The following is a 16,431-nucleotide window of genomic DNA, read 5'->3' as shown; positions in this document are numbered from 1 at the left end:
TTAATTTTTACTATTGAATGCTTAGTATTATAGTAAACTGAGACATTTTATCAGATAACACTGTACTTAAATTCCTTAAACTTGTATATAAAATTACAAATAAGTCAAGCATCAAAGATTCAATATTCACTTTATTTCCATAAAAACACAGAAAATAAGTAAAATATTGCACTTAACATGACTAACAATTTCAAAACACCCTAAAGTAAATGTTGAAAAATGTTAAGAATTCATTAGAAACTTTAACATGTGCTTAGAATTAACCTACTGTACTGTAATCACCAATACAAAAGAAAAGAATTTGGATGAATTTACAAACAGTATTTTATCAAATTTAGCAAATCAACATTTTACCATTGCTAAAAAAGTTTAAAAAGATAAATTTACCAGTACACAAACAGCACAATATTCAGTGCAAATTTTATTTTTAAAAAATACGTGCATTGTTGAACATAATGTTACTCAGATCACAGTATTACAGTTGGAGTTTTAAAGTTGTACATAAATAAACATAATATACACATTATTATAAGAAATTAATCTCTTCATATGTTTCTACAAGATAATACTTGTTTCGTTTCACTGAGCATTCTGATACAATTTATTCAACTGGAACTAAGAGACTAAAATTGCCTATTTGGGATGTAATAAAGAAGATGATTAATCACTATAAAGAAAAACTATACAAGTATTTTTGGATTAAGCTGTGTATGTGAAAAGAAGTACATTGCCATTTTTTGATTCAGTCAGTTAGTTCTGCTGATTCATCAGCATTCTGGCTTTTCTCACACTCCACATCAGAGGATGACATTAAAATAGGATCTGGGGTAAAAAATAATAAGAAACACATTACTTGAAAGGGACGGAGTGGCCTAGTGGTAGAGAGCTAGACTGCTAACCCGTAAGTCTCTAGTTTGAATCTAGTTCAAGTCAGTACACCATCCCTGAGTCTACCCAGCTCTGATGGGTACCTAATGGGAAAGTACAGACGGCTGGGCATAGTGTTGACCACACTATCCTTTCATATGTCGAGGTCACAGAAACAGGTGAAATGTACTTCACTTGCCCCATAGACCGTTAGTATGGAAGGGGAACTTTACATAACTTAGAATATATTACCTGAAGTAATTTAAAAATCTAAAATGTGTAACTAAAGTTTTACAGTATGCAAGGTTACAGTGATTAATCAACAACAGAACATATAAATACACAATCATATACTTTAAAGAGAAAAGATTAAAGTCTATGGCTTTCTTGGCTAATGACTAACTCATTACTAAAGGAAACAATCTTAAGGTAGTAAAAAAGGAAACTGGTTTACCTTTCAAGCTAGTCATGAGGCTACTTGCATGGTGAGGGGAAGTAACTCCCATGACTAGATCACTGCTAGACTCAGCTGTAACTGTTTCAAATACATCATGTGACATCATATCTCCAGTTTCTGGCTGAAAATAAGAAGGTAAAACAGATGTTTTCTCAACTGTCCTAAATATTCCCAGAATTAAAAGTATCAAACTGCCAAGACTATATTATGTTACAAAAATATTACATTAGTTCTTAGGTAAACACTACAAAAATTGACAATCTACATTTTATGTAAACTTTATTGGAGTAAATTCAAATGTTCTGTCTATCTGCAACACACTATATGTAATTAGTAACCCTAGAATAGATAATGCTAAAATTGGTTGGATTTCAATAACTTAAATGTTATTCATTTAAATTTGAAAAAAACTAAATAAGAAAAAAAAAGGTTTCAGTCTTACTCAACTTACTGTACAATACTACTGTAAAATACAAACTGGTTTACAATACTATCCAAGTATAAAACAGATAAAATCACCTGACTGTGATACTCTGAAACTGTAATTTCTTCTCCACTTGTGGTAAACGAGTTTATATCACCATCATGAAGGTTGTCATTGCTCAAATCTAAAAGTTGTATTTTAAGTTGTAGAACAATATATCTCATCACTGTAATGTAGGCTAATTAGGAAACAAAGAACAGTTTTTCCTAAACAACTTAATACCTTGATCATTTTGAACCAGTCCGTCTTCTTGTATAGTTATTCCTTCCCCTGCATCATCATCTGCTGACACTGCTGTTGTGTTGATGATAACTTGTTGTTGGCCATTCAGTTGAATGGAGTCACTGATAGCAGACTACACACAGATTTTCTCATTGTTTATAAGTTACTTCACTTTCAAAAAAACTATCCGGATAAACTATCTTAAAGATTTATTTTGGTATGTAAATGTTGCTACATATATAAAAATATTAGGAATATTAAAAATAGGATTTTTTTGTGTTAACATGGTTAAGAGAAGCTGTAAAAACTTACACCCAAGTTTGCGACTATAATATGACTAGTGCCACCACTGAGGATACCCTGGTCACCATCACTGCTTGTGGCAGCTTGTGTGATTATCTGGGGCGTCCACTGCTGCAGAACTTCAAATGCTTGAAAGCCCTCTTCATCAGACGGGCAGTAAGACAAGGAAAGAGAACCGCTTCCATCAACACCAGCTATATCAAATATTAGAGAGGTAAACAGATGTAGTGTGTTGAAAATTTTAAGAACATTAATTATAAACATAGCACTATTAAATTTACATAGGATGAAGAAAAGTGTGCATGTTTCTTCAATTTTTGGTCAGCAATATTTAGACATATTTTGGTCAGCAATATTTAGACATATTTTGGTCAGCAATATTTAGACATAATATAGACATACTCTAGTTCTAGCCGTACCTGTGAGTGATACTGGAATACACTCTTTAAATATATCAGAAGTCCCAGCCCCATCAGATTTTAACTGTCTAGTTCCTAGCTTGGGTTTTTGGCTCCAGTGAATTACTTGATTCATTTGTTCCAACAAAGCTGAAACATTTTAATGGCATATCTTTACCAGGATACTACTAATAATACAATCATAAAATTATAATTTAAAGAACAAGATACTACAATTGTATAGAAGTTAAACTCACACAAATTATTATTACAGTAGCTTTTAAAAAAAATGAATTCTTACCTGAGTAACTCAACTTATTATAATCTGCTATGTGTCTCTTTAAAGCCCACCACTTGCCTCTGAGCCATTGGGGAGATCGCACACTGAAATAAATGGATGATAACATATGGATAGGTTAATTCAAGGGGAGGTAATATCTAATTTACATGGAGAATAATTAATGAGGGAAATCAAATGGAGGTAAAGTGCAATGCTGTACCTGGCCCAGTCTTGTGACAGTGCTACCCAGTCTATTTCAGTATCATTAGTTACATCCATTTTTGAAACTCTACATTAGAAACAATTATACTTTACAATTCAAAATTATATATGAAAATAAAAAAGAATAAACTTTTATCTATCAGTAAATATTAAAAACATTACAAATAACATGTTTTGTACAGATTAAACTTAAAGTATACAACTTAAAATTAAAGTCTTTCCTATCTATCCTGACTATGTACTATAGGTTTCAATACCAAAAGGTTGAATAACTTGAATAGTGGTGCTTTACAATTTATTGTTATATCATTGTATTTACAACATTGGGTGGAATACTAGATACAACTTATACTTGTTGAAATACTGTTACTGCTTACATTTTCGCCAACAGAAAACTAAACAAAGAGGATAAATTAAAAAAAAAAATGACCCAACAATTTATGTCCCATTACTTTTCAATGAGCATTGTATCATCATCTCTTGTCCAGTCAGCACCCCCTTGCTGTTTCCAGTTTAAGTAATTTAACCACTTTGTTCTGCACTGCTTCTCAGATCTAGTTCCAACATGTTCAGACACACTTGCCCATGACAGGCCTGATGTGATGCTTTCAGCTGCAGATAGAATTAATTAAAGCAATGAAATAGTTATATATTGACTCAGTTAACATTAAATAACAATATTTGTCATATTAAAAAATAATAATCATCAAATGAATAAAGACCATCTAACTGTATGTTTTTCATTTTTAAATTAAGTTTTGCAAACAGTCATATAAATTATCCATTGAAGAGTCTACTGTGAATCCATCAACTGAGTTAACATTTCAAATTTTTAGCCAACTATAGCGACAACCTAGCCTTGGGCATTAGGTCAAAGGTCCTACATTATATTATCCAACTTACAAGGTTTGAGCCCAGTTAACTTATACACCGCAGCAGCCAGCCTTTCTTCCTCTTCTGGATACCATTTACCTGATAGGTCATACAAAAACAATGTTAAGATACAAATATTGAAATGCATACATCTTTACCCTAAAATAAGAATGCAATATTAATAGCTACCTGAATTGCAGTTATCTTTCATAAGTCTGCATTTATCTTTTACTGATGAAGCACTACGTCCTAAAGCACCACCTATAGCTGCCCAGTCATTGCCATGTTTTGCTCTTAAACTAAAAAAAAACAAAACATTGAAATTAAACAATGAATACTTTAAATTACCTACAATACAATATAACATAATGTTCTATGTCAGTAAAACTGTCATAAACTATACTTGAGGGGTTTAGATCTAAAACAAATGTCTATGAAAATCTTTATAAAAGTCTTGAAAAAACTTACACTCTAAGGGCTTTCATTTCATTTGGTGTATATTTCCCTCTATGATTTTTCTGATCATACATTCTCGTCACACGTCTGTATACAGAGAAGAGAGGACGCTGTATCCCTAAAGCTATAGTCCGATAAAAATCTTTCCTTTCGTCTTTGGACATTTCAAAAATAACTTCTGCTGGATCTTTAATGCTATGTTCCTGAAAATAGCATAAAAGAGAGTTGATTCATTCTTTATTAAAAATCCCTTCGTGGTAAACAATAGTTTTAATTTTATTTGTCATATCAAGCATTTTGAAATATTTTATTAGCAATACCTTACAGTAACTGTTAATGTTGGATTCTAAAATTTCAATTTCTTCTTTAGTCCATTGCCCTTGCTTCCACTTGTGACCTATGGAATAATTCCAAATGATTTAGATCCGGGTCGCCAGTGTGCACTGTATATTACAAATGCCAGGCATAACTAGACAGGTACCTTCACTATGAAGTGCATTTTTATCATCCCTTGTTGTGAACCAAGCTTGATTGATGCCATCAGCATTGGCGTTATGGGATGATTTTACTCGACAATTTGTTGATGGAGAAGCCACAATATTTGATGGACCAGCTTGTCTGTTTCTCCCTGACTTGACATTCTAAACATGAAAATGAAACAAAAACGGTTTAACTTCGGTAGAAGGGTATTCTTAACATCACTTGAGTTGTGGCAAGATCCATAGTTTTTTAAAAAGCTCATAAGCCAGAGCAAATATGATGAGCACTAAAATGTTAAAAGTTATTTTTAAAAAACTTTTAGACTTCTGCACAAAAAATGTCAACATTTGTTGTATGGATCTATGTTTAGATTCTTCACAACAAGCACAAATTTCTATCCAGCACTTAAGAACTGCAATGGAGGAAACAATCCGTACAGCAAAAATAAAAATGATTTACCTTGGTTGGATGTTGAGTTTGCATTACTTTAGTTGGATCAGTTGTCAAGACATTATCTGAAAATATATAAATAATACATATATAATGCTGTTTACATTATGTTTAAAGTCAAATGCTTGTCTGAAGATTCTTAAAAATGTCAATAATTACCTGAAACTGCTAAGACATACGTCTGACCATCAGCACCATCAAAACGAATGTACTTTGCAGGCGCACTTTCTAAGTGGTGTGGAAAAAAACAATTATTTCAAAGTACGATACTTTAGAGAATATTATTTTAATATTAAGAACTTAATTTAAAAAAAAAATATTAATGCCTCAGGAATTAAAATTTTAGAAACAATTGTATGTATATACAAACTCACCACCGCTTCCATCAGTAGTACGTGTCAGAATAATAAACTGCTGTGGTGCTAAGTGATGAATAGGTTCTGTATCTCTATCATCTGTGTTTTCTAACCCTATAACCTCTGTTTTCATCATTGAATCCATTTCCACTTCTTCCACTTCAGCAAACTGTTCCATCTCCATGCTACATATCTCAGAGCAGCTTGGATGTTCTGTTTTAAATACACTTATTCTCTCCTCATCGTTGGATGATGAAACTTCTGCCATGATTGGCATGATATCAGATTTACTGTCTTCTGGCAAACTTCCACTATCCTCCTCAATATCATCATTCAATGTGGTTACCAAAGTATAAGTAGATGTACTGGGGTCATCTTCCATTGCAAGAATAGGCAACCCTGAATGATAAATTACATTTTAAAATTAAAATTATTACAAGTCTTGATATCAAGTATTTAAAATATTTTGGAATATTGAAAAAATACTTTGTTTAGAAGTTTCACATTTTTTCAAATAAATGAAGTTTAGTTTGAATCCTCACTCACGTGAAACCAAGAAAGCTGTACAAATAGAGTTTGACACAAAGTCTGCTAAAGCATCATCAGATAGTTAGATTACCTTAAGAAATATGTGGAAAACAAAATGCATAAGTGGATACATTAATTAAACAAGTGACACAACAGTAAAATGGTAGACCTTGATCTACTAGTGAATTAAAAAAAAACCAACCAATAAGCCAGTGATTAAACAGAAGATTCTTTTTTTTTAAATTACTCAATAAGGTTTGTTAGTAAACGCATCAGAACAAGTACAGCCAAAGTTATTTTTATTGCAAAAATTGCTTCATTAGGCCTAATTTATTTTTAATTTTTACTGTAGACATTTGTAAACTAAAAACTCAAAAAAAGATAGATAGAAATATGATTCAGTAAAATCTCAAAATAGCAGTGAATTGCATTTAAATTCTCATTTTTCAGTAATAATTACTTTCAAACTTAACTATTTTGGAAATATCCAAACTGCTTTTATGTTTTAGCATTTCATAAGCTGCTTGACATTGAAAGAAATTGAGGATGATAAAGCGACTCTTCTCAACTAGTTTTATGGTTAGAAATTACTAATTACTAGTAATCAGGGTTAGACCTATTATGGTAGGACTGGGTTGGTGGGGTTAGTATTGACATTATGTCACATTAGCAAGCCATGTGTGTATTATTTTAGTTATATACCAACTACTAGTAACCTAACACCCTTTTTAAGAAGAATCTACTATTGGACACTGGTAATACTGGTATAAAAAACAACCCCCCCCCCCCCAATACTGCAAGATTGGCACACTACACTATGTAACTATTGACATTGACTAGAGAGTAGTAGAGACTAAGAATCTAGAAAAAAATCTACCATCATTCATTCAAACAAACATCAGTAATCACAATCAGTTTTTATATTTTGACAGTTGGAATCTTTCAGAAAAAAAAGGCAAGCATACTTTAATACTTTAGCATACTGTTACAACTGTATACTGAAAGAAAGTGTCTTTTCTTGAAAAGGGTCTCCTTTTAAAATAGAAGGTTATATTGGGTTAATTGTAGTAACGTAGAAGTGGATTTAGATTGTATGTGGTGATGATACTGCGTGGGAGGGATACCAAAATTTTTATGCAAAAAGGGCAGGCTCCAGAACTACCAGTCAGTGAGCTGCAATAGAAAACATGACAGTGGACTTCATTTCCGGGTTAAATGAAAATTATTCGCCTTATTACCGATTCAGTGAATAGACGCATATTATAGAGTTGTAGTAGGGAAGTCCTTTTGAAAACCCTAGCGACATTTTTTTTAATGATGTGACGAGGACACCCCTAAAACACGAAACGGGAGCGTCCATAGTGACATACGAACCCACGTGAGCTATATTTACAATGTTTTCGTCCGGGTGTTTCTTGAAGAACCAGGATGAACAAGGACCAGGATGGAGAATTTCAATCGCCTTCGAGAACCCCTAGCAAAATGATATAAGCGTAGTAATCTATAAAATGTAAATTTAACGGTTATTTGGCTAACATTTTTACTATATACTACTATATAGGCTAAAGAACATAAGTCTACTTAGCAAAGCAGCTGATGATTCATAAATTATGATAAATAATGTTCAGATATAGTCTTTTATAAAATGAAATGAAATTATCTTTATTTTTATTAAAAGGAAAGGAAACCCCAACCACATTTCACATAGATTTAGCAGGTCTAAATTGCCATGACAAACGTTTTTTTTATTAATATCTTAAGTCTTCTGTTTATTTTGCGTTTAACTTAAACAAAAATAAACTATTTTAAAAATATCTCTTTTTAATACTTTTTATAAACTATTATCGTTGAAATTATTATCTAAAGTAATTTTCTTAATACAACGCTAGAACTACATTTTGAATCTTTATTAGCAAAGTTAAAATATGATGAGAACTCTTTTAAGGCATAAGTATACTATTGCCATCATCTCTTTCTTTTTATTCAACGTCACAATAAAAATGGCAGCTACCAGCAAAGTTCTCGTGATAATCGCCCTATGTCTGCTACCAGTTCTTACATACGGTAAATTTATTGTTCACACGTTTTAGAAGATAGATCAAAGGTTTATTTACTTGTTATTACTACGAAGTTTTAAAACTTTTTATATTACTTAAATCTATAATTTTGCTTTGTAATGAAGCTTCAACGCTTCTCGCATTCTTCTGTCACTCCTTTCGGTAATCTATCGTTTTGGGTACGTAAAATCGCCCGCGGCTATTAATGTACGAAAACGTTACCTCATTGTCAAGGCTTTAATAGAAGTATATTGTCATATGTTTGTGTCAAATATTATAGATAAATGAATAATAAACCTAAATCAATGGCTAAATATATCGATATAGGCCAGAAATAAACTTTAAACAGCAGTGTTTGCGAGCAAGATTTGCTATATAAACAGCAGCCATTTGTAAAATAGAGTGGCTTCCCCCTGATCTCGCGCTAAAAGCTTATAAAATAAAACTTAAACAAGATGGCTGCTATAGTAAATGAGCATGGTTGCATCTGTTGGAAACATCGCTAGTCTTCATTTATTACTGAAAAGTTTTAATTCAATTCTTTAAAAACAGGTACATAAATGAAACAAGGAAACATTTTTGTATTTTAAAAAATATAAATCCTCCTCAAAATGTGAAATAATTATTAAAATTTAAGGAGTCACCTGGTTTTCACATTACAAGTCGCGGGCGATTTTACGTACCCAAAACGATAGATTACCCTCCTTTCACTCCCTGGCTGCTTGTTTTTAGGCGTTGTTAGATCTTCTTCTCAATCCGTAAGAACTGCTGTGTACTTTGAGGCCAGTGCTCCAACCAGGTCACTGGCTAATTGGCTTAGATCTAGATTATATTTAGAAGTAAATGGTCACACAATTCCCAATCATTTTTGGCCGATGCTAGCTGGAAAAAGATATGCGGCGATGTTTTCGATGTGTTTACAACCGCAGAACCCTAACCCTAATGCCATCCCTAATCCTAACCCTAGCCATAGGTCACTGCGCATGCGCAGATCTTTTGCCAACTAGGTGGGGAGACGTTGGGGGGGAAAAATCTTTTTTGGCTCAAAGGACCAATTTTTAAAAAAATGGCTGCGACTATTCGTACTTGACTACAAATAGCCCTATGAAGGCTATTCGTACTCTGACCAATCAGCGTGAGGCATTTTTTCTGTGATTCTTGAATTTCCTTTACAAGCTGTATAGATCTAGAGCTAATTATTTTTTTCGATCTTATCACTAACCCTACATCTAATCCTAACCCTAATGCCTAAACCTAACCCTAATGCTTAATCCTAATCCTTAAGTAAAATTTAAAAAAAAAAAAGCAAAAATGAAAAAAAAAATATCTGACCCAAAGGGTATAGAACCCACGCCTTGAAAACAAACATGCCAATGCACAAACACTTCGACCACCGGAGCAGGTACTTAAAAAAATTGCAAATACAAAAATAGATATGGGAGAATTTTTTATACCAGTGTCCAATAATGGAATCTTATTAAAATAGGGTGTGTTAGCTGTTACTTGTAGTTAACTACACACACACATGGCTTGCTTATGTCAATATGATGTCATCAATCTAAAAATAAAATGTTTTACCAGTTGTTGGAGTTAAGCGAGTGTTGGCAAAGTCAAAGCGTTGGCAAATGTAATTCAAAATAAATGTCATAAAAATGTTAGTAATGCCTAGGCCTATAGTAGTATAGTAGGCTATATATTATGTCCAACCTCTGGCCATAAATTTTAGTTAGGCCTATATGTTCAGTTTTACAGATAAACATTCCACAAAAAAAACCTACATTTCTTACTTTTGGACAGAATAGTAGCAATTTTTTCAGGCTTAGAAAGGAAGATAATTTATTTATTTAGTGTCACATTCAAAGCATTATGAGTTTAGCAAAATGAGCAGTGTTTTCATTCCTCGTAGATAGTAGTCAGTATAGGACCCTTAAAAAACGAAACCACTGCAAGAAATCTGAGTGTGACATTTGGGACAAACTACTAGTAATACTCAGTTTGATATTCTGTGGTTCTTGTTGACAGACTATATTTATTTTAGAGAAAGTGTTTCATTTTCTTATCTTCAGTGCATTTTAATTTAAAGCTTACTATTTCTAAGGATTTTTATACTTGTTTTAAATATATACTCAATATATGCATAACCATGCAATATAATGGGGTTCATAAAATTGCTTGTTTTTTTTCCAAAGCATATAGCTGTATTGATAAGCTTTTTATGCTAACAAAATTTGATCTGCATCAATTAGTTTTCAAAAACATTCAGGACAGTCATCATTACTATTTCCTTTTTTTTTTTCCTTTAAATTTTTAGGAGACACCTGTCTGGCACCTCAGGTCAAATCCCAGTTCTATTCAACACCAGAGGCAGTTGTTTCTTCAGAAACTGTTCTCATTGCTGAGTTTACTGTCAACTGCAAAAACAATTTGAAGGTTTGTCATTTTTTGCTTTGGTTTAGAAATTCAAATGATTGTTTATTATGAATATAATTTTACAAAGCAAAACAGAAAGCTTTTTATTTCAGTTCTTAATATTGATCATTTAAACTCTTTTAGAACATTAATTTGTATGCTGATGTTGGCGGTAGGACCATTCCAGCTACCAAAACAAGCGAGCCAAATAAGTATCAGGTATTGCCCTTCTTTTATTTTTGCTTCACTCTGCAATCATTATTGATGTTTTTAAGTAGCATTTTGAAAACATTGTAATTTGCTGTTGTTTTTGTTAGGTTAGACTTGAGAAGTTTTAAACTTGTTTTGCAGATTAGTATAACAGATGAGCACAAGAAGTTACCCTCTGGGAATTATGAAATAAGAATATTTGATGAAGAAGGTTTTGCTCTGTTGAGAAAGGTAATTAACATTTAAGTTGTTAAATTTGGGTTAACAAAGCTGTCTACTTGTATGATTTTGACCATAATGTTACCATTTTTACTCAGGTTAAGATATTATGAATATTTTCCCAAACCATAAACTTAGGTTTTGCCTTGCATAAAACTAGAAAAAGGGATCAGCATAAATCATTGTTTGTTTTGGTTTTTTCTTTATGCAGTGGTTGTTGGATTATTGTCCAGTTTTACTTTCAGCTTTAATTTCTCATACTTCTCATTTACATGTCTTCTATATAAACTCACTCACATCCAAAGTTATCTTTGGATGAGAGTCACTAGATTGCTAGGTCAATGGTGTGATATTTTGCTATTAATATGCTTTGGCTATTGAGTGAGTAGGTGTAACCAAGAAACTCATTGATAAACTGACCACACTAGGTGAGTTTCTTGGTTACATCTACTTTAATTCTTATTCATAACAAATGGTCAAAGGTTAGAATAAAAATATTATGTGATATTTTTTAGTGCTTCATTGTTGTATTATTATTTTTTTCTTTGGAGGGGTATAACAGCTTGTGATCTTTATGTAGATTTAGTGATGATATAAAAGTGAACCAAGTTAACCTGTATAAAGGTGTGAAATGTATTATGCTTTAAAAATGGACAGAAGCTCTTTTTTTTTTTTTTTTTTGTTAAAAAAAATGTGGTTTGGGTTGTGTTGGAATATTTTCAAATACGTCATGATAAAAATTCTCTAGAACTTATTTATTTGCATCATTCTATAAGTGATTTATTAGTTCTAGTGTAAGCCCTTTTTCCATTTCTTTGTATTTGTTTATATCTAGTTTACCAGCTGAATATTCCATGTTTGAAAATGCATTTTAATTAGTCATTTTTAGCATTTATCTTGATGTGGGGTTTTTTTTTGTGTGAATTTATAAATCTTTCCTGTAGGAAGAGAAAAAAGTTCTAATACCTAGTTTGGTGTGGTTAATTTTAATATTTACTTTCACTTTCAGGCACAGCGCAGTGGTGAGAGCACAGACAGCCTTAAACCTTTGTTTACTCTAACTTTGAATCATCCAGTGAGTTATGATTTGTTTAGTAACAACTAATTGTAGGTTTTATACCATCTCAGCAATATATTTCAGACCTTAACATTAATTGATTAGGTTTTTTTCCTGGAGATATATTGCTATCAATAAAAACGAAACTGTTAATAATATATTTAAAAAATGATGCTTGGTTATGTAATTAACTTCAATAAACAATTTTTTTTTGTTTCAGGGCATTTGGTCAGGTCCAATTGTTCAAACCGAGTTTGTTGCTGCAATGTCAGCAATAGTTGTTTGGTGGATGGCTTATACAGCTCGTGCTAAACTTCTAGCCTAAGCTCTATATGATTATGAGTGTATGCAGCCAATGTCCTTTCCATTTTTCTTTGTGACACATGCATTATTGTTTTCTTTTGAGAATGTTATGAATTTGTCTTTAAGATATTATAGTGTGTTTGTTGTCCCGTTTGCTTCAGTGTTTTCTGTAATAAATAAATAATTCCACTAGTGCAGCCTTTTTAAAATTTATTTGTATACTTTACAGGCAATGTATGAAAACCCAGCATTCTATAGAATTCCTAAGCAATGTATACAATCTCTGACATTTTCAGGCAGTGTTTTTATGAAATATTGTTGTTTTATACTTTTCCTAGGTGTTGCACAAAAAACATGTGTTATAAAGAATGACAAGAACTGTTAAGGCAAAGTGTAAAACTACCCAGAAATGCAAAAGTTTTTTAGTTACATTTTGCAAAATGATCAACAGGAAATCTATTGTGAGAACAAAGGAATCAGAAGTGTTATTACTTGCTGTTTATTGCAACAGGATAGACTAGAATGGCGTTTTGAATTGCACTTAATTTTTTTTCCAACCAAAAACCTAACAAAGATAGCGGAATGTTCTTGCAAGAAAGTGTATTCTACACTCTGCCTGTTTGTTAATTGGTATTCTATAGAGTGACTAAGAAATGTATACCCATTGCCATGGTACTCTATAGAATGTCGGATTTTACACTTAAACCGGATTTTACACTTAAACCGGTTTCAAGTATATATAGGGGCCTACATGTGTTTGTGTTAGCTTTTTGCCCAACACTTATGTGTAAGTCTGGAGAAGAAACTAGAGCTTACTCCCCTACACTTAGGTTTTCTCCCTTTCTATTTGATTTAAAAATGCTTAAGATCTCTTAAACTAGACTTGACAATTTATTGATTTTTCTCTTCGATTAAGTAGCACAGCGATGTCCACGCTTACTTCCCCTGGCTCCAATCATGCTGTAATGGGGACTAATTCACTCCCCTTTTTTACTTTTTTTTTTCGATCTTGTTAGTTTAAATTGCAAGGGGCTTGAAACTTTTAGGAAGGCAGCTGGGTGGGAACTGGAATTAGCGAGCTGTAGCTTGGTTAATGGTTGGGGTGAGAAATGGCTTAGGGTCACATTGGGTGGACAGGCTAGATTTGAATGGTCCTGTCTGGTAGTGATTGGGGTGGGTGGCAACCTCATTGACACGCTCTCCGTGGTCAGGTTGGTAGTGATTGGGGTGGTTGACAACCCCATGGACACGCTCTCCGTGATCAGATTGGTAGTGATTGGGGTGGGTGACATTAAGGACAACCCCATTGACACGCTCTCTGTGGTCAGGTTGGTAGTGATGTGGGTTACCGTAGCTAGAGTTTAATGTGCACTACATGTGATTCTCCTGGTATGAGGGTAGCTGTCCGGTGTATGGAGTGACGAAAATGTGACATTTCAAAAAGGTTTGAGGTTAAATTATACATTCTTATATTCTTGGCTATTTTCCTGCCACTGGTGATAGATAGCCTATTTAGGACGTCCATAAAAAAAAGTAATTTTTGTTGGGAAACCCCTCGTGATGGTTGAAAATGAACGACCGTCATATATACTAATAATTCAGTCAGTATATTTCGATCCATACTAAAAGAACTTCGTTTATCCCAATAAGAATAAAGCGACGAAGTACCGTTTTAGATCCTCCGGCATATGAAAGGATGGTGTGGTCGGCTTTAATGTCTTGCCGCCTCAACTTCCCCCCCCCCCCCCCCCCCCCCCCGTCAGCCTGGGGACTGGCTAGACCGGCACCCATTCCCCAGATCATTGGGTTAGTTACCAAACCGACCCTAAGCTTAACTCATTCATTGGCTGTGTAAGAGTTACGTATGGTCCTAGTCCTACAGGTAACAAATGAGTTTACAAATAGTCCTAGTCCTACAGTTTACAAATGAGTTACATATAGTCCTAGTTCTTCAGCTTACGAATAGAGATGGACTGTATATAAGTAACAACTGGTCCTAGCCCAACAATTAAAAGATGGCCTTTGTATAAGTTATATATGGTCCTTGTCCTACGTTAAAAGATGGCCTTTGTATAAGTTACATATGGTCCTTGTCCTACGTTAAAAGATGGCATTTGTATAAGAGTTACATATGGTCCTAGTCCTACCGTTTACAGAGATAGATGGGCTGTATAAGAGCTACATATGGTCTCATACCGACCAGGCTGTCTGCGTCCCTCTACTGAACTTAAATAAATATAACCATTTAGTCTGCAGACATGACCTTTCACAGACTCAAACCGTCTTTGAAGTAGATTTCCTCCAAGAAATAGCCCATGTGCAACTCAACATTATTAAAGGGGAGGGGGTGTAAAAGATGTGAAAGAATTCTAAGATTTTGATTTCCCTACATCAACTTCTACTCAATTAACAAAGAGATTTTGAAATCATTTCTTGATTTCTGAGCAATATTTTTTTTTTCGTGTTGGAATTGAGTTGGGGGAAAAAAAATAGATGAAGTTTAAACACAGGAGCTCCTGGGAAATCACGATCAGGAAAAAAAAATTCTATCCATCCTTTTTCCTCCACCAAATTCTTTCTACAGAAAAACTGACAAGGCGTTCTATCTCCGTCCATTTGAACATGTTCCCTGAGTCTATAAGTCAGGAGTTAAATCTAGTGTTAGCTGTGTATGTAAGTGTATGTAAGTCAGGAGTTAAATCTAGTGTTTCCCGGGTCTATAAGTCAGGAGTTAAATCTAGTGTTGCCTGGGTCTATAAGTCAGGAGTTAAATCTAGTGTTAGCTGTGTATGTAAGTCAGGAGTTAAATCTAGTGTTAGCTGTGTATGTAAGTCAGGAGTTAAATCTAGTGTTGCCTGGGTCTATAAGTCAGGAGTTAAATCTAGTGTTAGCTGTGTATGTAAGTCAGGAGTTAAATCTAGTGTTAGCTGGGTCTGTAAGCCAGGAGTTAAATCTAGTGTTAGCTGGGTCTGTAAGTCAGGAGTTAAATCTAGTGTTAGCTGGGTCTGTAAGTCAGGAGTTAAATCTAGTGTTGCCTGGGTCTGTTCATTGTGGTCGATATTGGTTTAATGTTATAGATGAGCAATTTATTTATTCTTATTAAATATTTAGGATTGAAATGCCCCTGTTTGTTATTTCAAGTGGAGGACAACTTAAAAAAAAGTTATCGTGTTTACACACAGACAGACACACACACACACACACACACACAGACAGACACACAGACATACGGACAAGATTGCAAAATTATGTTTTTCCGTATCAGTGAGGCGTAAAACGTCGAGATTTGTAAAAATCTCGATTTTTTTTTGCACGATTACAAGACTTTCTGTATACTTCGTATATAAGAGAAAGTAAAATTAAAGCTAAAATATTTACAAAAGAAATAAATAAAATCAAAGGGGAAAAAAACAGTCCAGAATGTTGACAGCACTTAAGATGGTTAAACTGCGCGAGACAGTTGCAGAATTATGTCTAGGTGAGATTCGAACACAACACTGATATATTAAAACATCACACGCAGTGTTTCTTTCAGACGTTTTTTTCTCCTGGGCGTGTGTGTGTGGGGGGGGGGGGGGGCGGACCAATTTTCCTTTGGGGGCGGAAGTGCTTCAGAGGAAAGCCCCCCCCCCCCCGCCAATAAATGCCTGAAAGAAACACTGATGACACGTGAAATTTTATGATGAGCGCCCACAAGTGCCGCTTCCAATATATTTGAGTAAACCGCCTCTCAACTCACGTTTTGTCGTTTAGACCTTCCTGTCAAGGTGCTCCAGGCAAAGGTTAAAGGTTAACTTACC

At 33.7% G+C, this 16,431-nt stretch overlaps 2 protein-coding genes across 4 annotated transcripts; one reads left to right on the top strand and one right to left on the bottom strand.

The window, feature by feature from the left end:
• Window positions 1-135: 135 nt before the first annotated feature.
• Window positions 136-7,862, bottom strand: LOC131958429 (cyclin-D-binding Myb-like transcription factor 1). Of its 3 annotated transcripts, none has more exons than XM_059323454.1 (19): window positions 7,770-7,862; window positions 6,395-6,467; window positions 5,867-6,247; window positions 5,652-5,720; window positions 5,502-5,557; window positions 5,044-5,203; window positions 4,883-4,959; window positions 4,575-4,765; window positions 4,296-4,405; window positions 4,137-4,205; window positions 3,686-3,845; window positions 3,232-3,300; window positions 3,033-3,115; window positions 2,753-2,881; window positions 2,343-2,527; window positions 2,031-2,163; window positions 1,844-1,932; window positions 1,322-1,445; window positions 136-822 (listed from the first exon to the last, which is right to left on the bottom strand). In XM_059323454.1, the coding sequence occupies exons 3-19, from the start codon at window positions 6,228-6,230 to the stop codon at window positions 743-745; spliced, it is 2,148 nt and encodes a 715-aa protein (XP_059179437.1). In that variant the 5' UTR covers window positions 6,231-6,247; window positions 6,395-6,467; window positions 7,770-7,862; the 3' UTR covers window positions 136-742. The 3 variants fall into 3 exon arrangements, with proteins under 3 accessions (XP_059179437.1, XP_059179438.1, XP_059179436.1); XM_059323455.1 differs by having other exon boundaries at window positions 7,751-7,856; XM_059323453.1 differs by having other exon boundaries at window positions 7,615-7,842.
• Window positions 7,863-8,308: 446 nt separating this feature from the next.
• LOC131958430 (translocon-associated protein subunit delta) lies at window positions 8,309-12,823 on the top strand. The gene is made up of 6 exons (XM_059323457.1): window positions 8,309-8,440; window positions 10,745-10,863; window positions 10,987-11,061; window positions 11,194-11,283; window positions 12,281-12,346; window positions 12,549-12,823. The coding sequence occupies exons 1-6, from the start codon at window positions 8,377-8,379 to the stop codon at window positions 12,651-12,653; spliced, it is 519 nt and encodes a 172-aa protein (XP_059179440.1). The 5' UTR covers window positions 8,309-8,376; the 3' UTR covers window positions 12,654-12,823.
• The last annotated feature ends 3,608 nt before the right edge of the window (window positions 12,824-16,431 follow it).

The sequence above is a fragment of the Physella acuta genome, unplaced genomic scaffold (assembly GCF_028476545.2).
Source record: "Physella acuta isolate Inbredline_101_S28 unplaced genomic scaffold, ASM2847654v3 ptg001328l, whole genome shotgun sequence".
Classification (NCBI taxonomy): domain Eukaryota; kingdom Metazoa; phylum Mollusca; class Gastropoda; family Physidae; genus Physella; species Physella acuta.
This window is presented reverse-complemented; position numbering and strand designations above follow the sequence as displayed.

Bases quoted from the DNA above. Each gene is read 5' to 3' on its own strand.
- LOC131958429 (XM_059323454.1), bottom strand. From the start codon at position 6,230: ATGGAAGATGACCCCAGTACATCTACTTATACTTTGGTAACCACATTG. The intron at 4,960-5,043 runs GTACCTGTCTAG...ATTATTCCATAG, and splicing joins AAATGCACTTCATAGTGAAG to GTCACAAGTGGAAGCAAGGG. The intron at 4,766-4,882 runs GTATTGCTAATA...TGCTATTTTCAG, and splicing joins ACATTAACAGTTACTGTAAG to GAACATAGCATTAAAGATCC.
- LOC131958430 (XM_059323457.1), top strand. From the start codon at position 8,377: ATGGCAGCTACCAGCAAAGTTCTCGTGATAATCGCCCTATGTCTGCTA. The intron at 11,062-11,193 runs GTATTGCCCTTC...CTTGTTTTGCAG, and splicing joins GCGAGCCAAATAAGTATCAG to ATTAGTATAACAGATGAGCA. The intron at 12,347-12,548 runs GTGAGTTATGAT...TTTTTGTTTCAG, and splicing joins CTCTAACTTTGAATCATCCA to GGCATTTGGTCAGGTCCAAT.